The sequence below is a fragment of the Empidonax traillii genome, unplaced genomic scaffold, assembly GCF_003031625.1.
Source record: "Empidonax traillii isolate 1590-97213 ecotype Southwest subspecies unplaced genomic scaffold, ASM303162v1 scaffold808:size486820, whole genome shotgun sequence".
NCBI lineage: Eukaryota > Metazoa > Chordata > Aves > Passeriformes > Tyrannidae > Empidonax > Empidonax traillii.
Genome location: NW_020956001.1, coordinates 141364 through 149862, shown reverse-complemented (window position 1 = coordinate 149862; position 8499 = coordinate 141364). Strand labels below are relative to the sequence as shown.

At 45.1% G+C, this 8499-nt stretch overlaps 1 protein-coding gene across 2 annotated transcripts in view; it reads right to left on the bottom strand.

The window, feature by feature from the left end:
• Positions 1-83: 83 nt before the first annotated feature.
• The window catches only part of SLC22A7 (solute carrier family 22 member 7), a 20390-nt gene continuing 11974 nt past the window's right edge, over positions 84-8499 (bottom strand). For both annotated transcript variants that reach the window (XM_027901731.1, XM_027901732.1), the window contains exons 4-10: positions 8083-8251; positions 4985-5102; positions 2879-2988; positions 2577-2791; positions 2000-2108; positions 439-645; positions 84-253 (exon numbers count right to left, since the gene is read on the bottom strand). In XM_027901731.1, coding sequence (XP_027757532.1) covers positions 193-253; positions 439-645; positions 2000-2108; positions 2577-2791; positions 2879-2988; positions 4985-5102; positions 8083-8251 — 989 coding nt within the window. In that variant the 3' untranslated portion in view covers positions 84-192. The remainder of the gene's footprint in view (positions 254-438; positions 646-1999; positions 2109-2576; positions 2792-2878; positions 2989-4984; positions 5103-8082; positions 8252-8499) is intronic.

The following is an 8499-nucleotide window of genomic DNA, read 5'->3' as shown; positions in this document are numbered from 1 at the left end:
CCTACAAACGGGCACAGCTGGGAAGTGGAGGGAAGGGGCTGTTCACTCAGGGCTCGTCAGACTGCATCTCGTGCTGTGTCCAATTCGAGAAGGATCTTGATAAACCAGAGTGATAAACTGCTGCTGAAAAGATAGCAAGTGAAGAAAGGGCCAGTTGTGCACTCCTACACGGTGGCTGTCCCATGGAGTCCCTCACTTCAGAGACTGTAGCGGCATGCCCTCGGGAGCACTGATTTCTGGTGGCACTTTCACTCTGGAAGAAAAAAACGCATGTTTGGGCTGATGGACAGAAAAGCAGGAAGCCTGACAACCCAGTCACCACCAGGCTGTCCCTTCATCTGCTGCCACTCAAAGACAGGGAATTGCAGGCAACAGAGGGGCTTATGTCCCCTGTGTCTCAGCGAACTCCATGTGCAGGGCAGGAGGGAGCTGACTCACTGTGCCTTCTCGACGTCCTCAATACCCTCAGGCAGGCACACGTTGAGCGTCTCCGGGAGCAGAAAGGCCACTGCGCCGCTGCACACCGCTACACTGCAGTATGTCACCTCTGGCAGAGACCTCCACACTTGGTCCAGCAGGAACACAAGTGGGGCCAAAGCCCCGCCGAGGCGTGCCACAAAGGAGGTGTACCCCATCCCATTCTGCCTGGAAAGGTGCAGACCACCACGAGAAAGAGGGGGGGGGGTACTTCTATCATATCAGATCTTGGGAAAAAGTGCAGAATTCTGCCCCTTCCCCTACATTTTTCTTTAAGTACTGAGACTTTTTTTGCCCCAGGTTTTTCCTCTGCCAGTTTTTTCCTAGGGTTTTTTTCTTCTTTCTTCATATCTTCCTACAATCATAGTATTTCCCAGAGAACAACTGTGAGAAATATTTATATCTATTATGAGAATGAAGCTGCAGTTCCACACTAAAAATATCTGCTCTAAAGTTATTTCCACTTTAAATGTCTAAAACCCTGAGAGCATTTTCTAATAGTAAGTCCTCTGACCTGCTGAGAGCAAACCCGAGTTCCAGCTTTTCCCAGGTACTTTCAGGCAGGTGGTATACACTAGAGATAACTGTGAGCACATTTGGTCCTGTTGTAGCGATGAGCCCAGGAGAGCTTGGTACAGAGACCAAAAATATGACTTAATTTTGAGGGGATGGGTGGCATTTCACACTGATAACAAGGATCCCAGGATCTGTTTGTGCATATACAGAACAAGCACTGCAGAAGGAACCAACAATTTTGTCTCTTGTCAAGTTCTTTGAGCGTGAAAAATACAAACCAATCTGAGATGAAAAGTAGCAGATCAGTATTACAAGTTTGGTTTAAATATGCATCATTTGCCACATGCAACAGACCACTGAAAGCTAAAGGACCAAATGGCATAGAAGGGTACTCTGGGCATGAAGGGACAGAGGTGAGATAAGTTACGAGGCCTGCTGAGATTCATGAGGGTTTTTTCAGACTTTCACAAAGCAGTGAGGTGGTTCCTTCCACCAGTCCAGCTATATCCCAAACTATGCAGACGGTAAATCTGGTTTTTTGTTAGTTACCCAGATATTTCAAGTAAATTCTTTTTTTCCTCCTGGAAGGCTAGTTAATCCATGCTTTAATATCATCTGATGTCCAAAAGACTCTCAAACATGTGGTAGTACGTGTCCCTTCTAAAACTTGATTTTTCAGGGTCTTTTAACAGTTGCTGACAGATTATCGCAGGGATCTGAGCACAGATGCCTTATAGAGTTCAAAAATCTTCCCACACAAAAAATCCTCACCTTTCCATTCGTCTCCCTGCCAGCATAAACTGACCAGGCATAACCCAACCACACATAACCCACATAACAAGAAAGGGTGGCTTTCTTCCCCTTTTTTTGTGAGTATGTGTAATCCTTAGAACCTGCTATTTCCAGAGGCAAGGGACCAGTCTGGCCAACAGCACGTCCTGCTGTGCTGATGTCAAATGCCCCACCGAGGCTCTGGGTGTGCATTCAAGGGAGTGGCATCTCTTACCTCAGTATGGTAGGGTAGAGCTCAGAGGTGTACAAGTAGACAGTAGTGAATGCAGCTTCTGAGAAGCCTTTGCCCATAATGGCTACTACAGAACGCAAGGAGGTGAAGGCTAGGGGAAAGAAAAGGCGTATGTGACAATGGTCAAAGAGCTGCCTCTAGGAAGAAGCTTCCTGTGGCCTCATGTATAACCAGGGAGAAGGTTCAATGCTCCCACAGACAAAATGGAGTTTCATAGCCCTGGAGCTGCTGTCTCCAAAGGTTGGATCTGTCAGTTTGTTGTTAGCCCAAATGGGAGCTGAAATGATGAAAGGATAGGTCCTGACATTTCCCATTGTACAACATCTATAATTAAGATAGGCACTTTACCTTGCTGGGCCCTTCACAGATGGAAACCATCTGTTGCCACCAGATACTAGGGCTACCCCATATGACCTAGTCTCATAGACACCTCTTAGGTGGAGGACTTTACTATACAGAATTGCCTGTGAACATGATCTGTGGTTTTCCTTCTCTAGCACTACACGGAATGGAAACCTCCCCTTTAGCAAGTACTGCAAATAGCAGAAGAGCATCTCACACTTGGGAATGACAACGTTGGCTCCTATGCATAGTCCGGTCAGGATGAGTGTCCACGCCTGACTCTGCCGCCGTCCAACTCTGTTCACCAGCACGTACATGATCATCTTGGCTGGAATCTCAATGACACCAAACACAAACTGGGAGAGGTAGATGTTGAGCCCAAAGCCAGTCAGGTTCAGGCTCATGCCATAATAAGAGAAGGAAACACCAAACCTGCAAGGAGTGTATAGAGATGGGACTTAGGGAAATCCCTCTGGGGAAATGCAGGATGAAGCCCCCATGTGAAGCGACACAGCTTACCACACGACCCCAGAACACAGAGAGATCTTCCGCAGGACTGGTGTCCTGAACAAGCTGATGTAGAAGTAACTCCCTCCTGGCTTTTTGTCTGTTGCCATCCTTGTCAGGGCCTGGGAGAGATGGAATGAAGGAAATAGTTCAGCTGCTGTATTTTTAGGATCCAGACATGAAACCCTAGACAGGCTGGGAACTTTACCCTTCCCAGCTTCAGCTCTGCCTTGGATTTATCACGCATTCCCATTGCAGAACAATTCTGTGAGCATACGTTGTCAGAGGCATGTCTTCCTACAGCTTCACAGATTGCCTACTGTTTTAGACCTGTTTTTCTTCTCATGGCCCCTTCTTCCCTCTTACCCACATACCCTATGTGGCAGAAAGGGTTGTAGAGAAATGGCAGATCATGGTGTTAGCAAGGTCAGTGTTGGTCAGTTCCACACTATTCACCATGTGGCTGCCTGCTGTTTTATGAGGTCTCAAACAGCAGCTAACAGTGAGCTGCATGCTGTGTTTTTGGAGTGCATTTATAACACTTTAAATAAAGTGTAATTATTTATACATCTGTTTATGTAAATACATACATAAAAAAGTCAAGGACACAGGAGTGAACCCTGCCCATGAGGAAGAAGAGAGTGCTTATTCACGAAGGCTTTTGGCAATTGATTGAGGGGTAGGTACCAGTAGAGTTAGTAAGTTCTGCTCACTGGTTGAGATGCAAGGAATTCACACAACCGCAGGTCTGCAACGCAGCTATACCCAAGCTAGTTGCCCTGGGTTCGCTGTGTATTTAATGGAGATCTCTAGCGGAAATGATGAAGTCATTTCACTCCAGAGGAAAGAACTGCATTCGCATTTGGTCAGGAGAATCGCACGCCAGCCCCTGCCGGCTGGTCGTTAGATTGCAGTTTAAAGGAGGCTTCAGACAGTAATGATGTGGATACCTACTATTGGGAGAGAATTCCTCTCAGCCTCACTTCACTGTGTCCAAAAATCATCAGCAAATGCAGGGTAGGACAGTTAAAATTGATTAGGTTATGAAACATAGGAAACCTTGAGAAGAGAGTCCGCTAAGTAGTTATATGTAATCTCAAATCAGTATCCTCTTCAGAGAGAGCAAAGCCTCAGCCAAAGCTTTTGCTTAAAGACTTAATCCCAGCCTCAGAGCTGCATGGGCCACACCATTTTTCTGTCATAAATCAAAAGGGCTAATCACCTCTTTGAAAGATATTAAGAAACTGCTTTTTAAAAATTAAATGCTGTCCATTTGTTAGTGTTCCCCTTCCTCTTCGTTTGTTCAGACATCAAGCTGAGACACTTCATTCTTTACACCTTTGGGGCCAGGCAAAAATGGATTCAAACCAGTGGATGCATGTGTACTTAGCCCAGTGCCTCACCCTTGCCACATCCCTTTAAAAGTGCTGGCAGAACCATGACTGACTTGAAAGCAAAGTTTTAGCCAGGGGAAAAATTTGATTATGCTGAATGTTCTTTACACCCACACTGATTACTGGGGCACTGTTGCTGACAGTCTTCCAGTTTCATACATACACTAAATACAGCCTAAGGTGGACTAGCTTTTGCATTTTTGAATCGTACTACATGGAGTATTTCAAGTGCAATATGAGAGAAAATATGCTACCCACATGTTATTAATGTGTGTTTGCTTTCTTCCAGCACTATACCAACACTTGGCAAATACTACAGTGACCAAGAAGGTAAACACTAAGTTGGATGAGTTCCTTGTGCAACTGCACAGTCTCCTGTCTGTTATAGGAGTGATGCCTCTGCCTTATTTTCCCTGGCTGCACTTTTCTCTCACTGTGTATTTAGTCCAGTGTCCAGTCCACTGAGGCCACTTGTCATGGCAATAATGAGTGGAAAGACACTCCATGTAATGAAGGGGATTTCTGGTCTTATGGGTACTGGGCTGCTGCTTATCATTAGGAGTGAATGTAGGTGCTTTCTAGAGTAAAAAGGAGCATGGCACCCTGTGCACCACAGTGCCCCACAGAACACACTGCAGGCTGAGCATTGCTTCAGGTATCAAATGGAAGTAAAATATAGAAAGTGAGAAAGGAAGAGCATGTGTCTGGATCTTCAGTTTCTTACCTCTGGTGAGACAGCAAAATCTTTCCTTCTGTTCATTCTTGCACATCTAAGCAGATGCCTGTGAGCTTGCTTCATTTTGCCTTTGGCTATGAGCCACCGGGCAGACTCTGGGACCCACCTGATGCAAGGAGAGAAGACAGTGTTCCTTCATGTTTTCCACCCCACGTTCATGGCTCTGGTCTCTTTATGACACTTCGACCTCAACCAAAAATAGCAACTATGGTGCACGAGAATAAGAGTAACAGGACACCCTTTTTGCACCTATATGCTCTTCTACCCCTAGAGGAGTGCAGTCTGCTAACTGATGTATGTCTAGCCAAAATTTTAATCATGTGATCTTTGATCAAAGCTTGAATTTTCTGAGCTGGTTGAAGTTCCAAACTTTTATCAATTAAAATTGGCCCCAGAGAGTTTACACATTCGTGCTTTCTGTGACTTCTTAAACTTTGAAATTGTAGGATATTAAAAATTACAATGAAGTAGTGAGCTCTATACTTTTTAGTTGCTTAAATTATTTGGTTTTCACAATAATTCAACCTGCACAAGACAGTCAAGCGGGTCTGAATCATTCAGATTGCAGCCCTCAGGAAAGTGCCCAAGCCAGTCACTGAACGACCAGGGATGCTGTGCTGTGTAGAGCTAACTAGCAACTCAGGGAGGTCTGCTTAGCAGACCTGTGTAGGGTAGGAGTCCTGTGATTCTTATTTTTCTGTCCCAGCAAAAGATCCAGCGCTTGTCTTAAACCAGCGTGTGCAACTCCCTCTCCTTGGACTTCTCTCTAATCTTGCATCTGCCTGCAATTCATGGCTACAAGCCCCAGAGCTTCCCAGGCCACAGTGCAGCCCGTGTGGCCTAGGGGGTACATGGTGGTGTGTGGGTGCCCAGAGCAGTCAGGGCCCAGCAGAAATACCCCTGAGTGCCCAAGTCCTGCTAGAGCAGCCAACACCTACCTCCTGCTACACAAATCTGTCCCTGGAGAGAAATGAAAACCAGAATCTGCCATTCTCATGAAGACTTTCAGCTGAGCAGTGCGGCCAGTGGGAAGATTTACAACTCTGAAGAACTGTGGGTTTGAGGTCTACTGAGGTCACATAGTTGTCAGTCTCTCATTGGAGTCTCCCACTAGAATGGTCTGAGACCAGATCCCTGTAAGCTGTTCATGATTCAAGTGCACTAAATTAGATTATAGCAAAACTAATGAACAACTGCTGTCACTGTTTAAGCAGTAACTGAAAATGACATGCAGAACAAAAACGTTTGCAGAACTGGTCTTGTTGAAAGTTTTCGTCTCCTTCCCACAAACTTACAACCCAGTGCACCTTGGGAAATATAAAGAAGGAAAAGTGGCATTTTGTGCTCATCACTACTGTCTCTGGGGTGTAATATTATGTGTTTTTGTTGTCTAATGTGTCCACTGAGTTCTGACATTGTGTCAATAGTATCTGCAGAGTGCTAAATTAGATTTTAATTCCATACTTCAGGGAGTTTTAATTATCTGCTAGTCACTGGCCTTTTGAGTGCTTGAATTTTGATCAGACTACAGTATATTTTGTTGGAGAACTAATCTTTATAAAAGATACAGTAAGAGAAAAGAACCAAACAGCTGCCATGGAAAGGGTGGGTCCAAATGTATCTGTGAATTTCAGCACTTCCAAGGACTCAGGTTTTTTTGGCTAGTTGTCCTAGAAAGCAAGCAAAACAACTCAAACTAAAAAACTCGGCAGAACACATATTTTAGTTGTGTTGGACTTGATCAGTGAAATATCAGATGTTGCTCTTTGCCAGAAAGCCGGTGAAACAGTACATCTTTCTTTAGCCATTGAATAAAAACAGCACCAGTTTATATTCCATTTTTAGTAAGGATTATTTGAGATTTTTGTACTAGATCTGTGCAGCTGTTTAATCTACTGCTTCATGCTGAGGGACAGACACAGTAAGCAAGCAAACCATAGTCTTCAGAAGCATCCTTGATAGCAGCTGAAAGGCACTTTAGGATTTGGATATCGCTCTTTTTGTTCAGTGATTATGCACATAATTTTTGGACCCATGTGTCTAACAATCAGAACTTATTCTGCATGGTTTCCAGCTACAGCCCCCCATCCCCCTGAGGGACACATCTGTGACTTCTGCAGTGTGATCCAGCACTGCGCTCCAAAAGGAACCAAACAACCACCCTAAGTTGAAGGAGACACGCCCCCCGTTGCTGAATGCTTTCAGTAGGGCAGTTGTGGGAATACCTGCTTGCTTATTTGAGCACAAGCCTTTTTTTCCAGCCAGTAAATGGAGCTGCTTATTCAAAGGACTGTTTCGGATTGTCAGCTAAGTTGATGCAATTCACTTCACATGACAATCACACTGTCAGTGAATGAACTCTGTATTCTAGTTTGTATTACTACATGAAAAAAAAATCAAAGTTACTTCTATTAAATGAACCATCTCCCATTTTAAGCGTTATGACATGTCATATATTTCTTAAATAATGCTACAGGAGGGAAACAGGCCACAGAAAGCAAGTATATTTGGCCCATCAGAATGGTTACACAGCTGCGAAAGCCATGGGAAGTACAGAGGTAAATGAACCTGACCTGGCCTGAAGGTGTCATTGGATCTCATGGAAAAATTGGTGCCAAAAGTATCCTTCCCAGTGAGGTAGGGACAGAGGATGGATAAATTAGTTATCTTGAGTTTACTGAGGATTAAAGACAAGGGTTCTGGTCCTGCCTCCCTTTACTGAGGTATCTTTTCTTTACTCTAACACATATGACAGAGCATGCAGCACCAAATCCTGCTCCCTTGTGCTGCAACCTGTCATCCAAATGCCTGGCCTCAGCCCCAGTCCTGCCTCCTCCTTGTCCCCAAAGCTGTGATGTGTCCTTTGCTCCTGGCCTTGTTGGAGAGATGAAACCCAGGCTCTGCTGTCGTCAAAAGCTGCCACGCGTGGGCAATCCGAGTGCGGGACACAGATGAGTCCTGCTCCTCTTGAAGTTGCTGGAGTGAACCCCAGGATCAGCGTTCTGATGTTTGCCAAGCTCACAGAGCAGAGTAGGCAAATCACAGCCTGCTCCCATCCCCACCAGCCACCCTGTCACTTCACTCACCACAGGAAGGCAATGCTCAGAAGACAAGGTCCTGTTACAGCTACCAACAACCAGTGCCATTCCCGCACCAAGTACGCTACCATGGCCAGCAGCATGTTCCCAATGCTCCAGAAGATGCTGCTCAGGATCCCGGTGAAGGTGCGGTGCTCTATGTCCACCCACTCCATCGCTGCAAGAGAGAGGCAGCGCTCAGATGGGACACGCAGGAGTTCTCCAGGAAGAGCTCTGCAGGGCTGTTTAACAAGTGCAAAGCCTTGTAACATCCCTGGTCTTCTCCTTGACAAGGTTCCACTGTTTGGCCAATATTTGGAACATTTAAAATATTCATCTACAATTCTTGACCTCTTATAAAGCTGTAAGCAACTAAAATAAAACTTTTTAAAAAAAGAAAGACTGGTTATATATTTAGAAACAGTG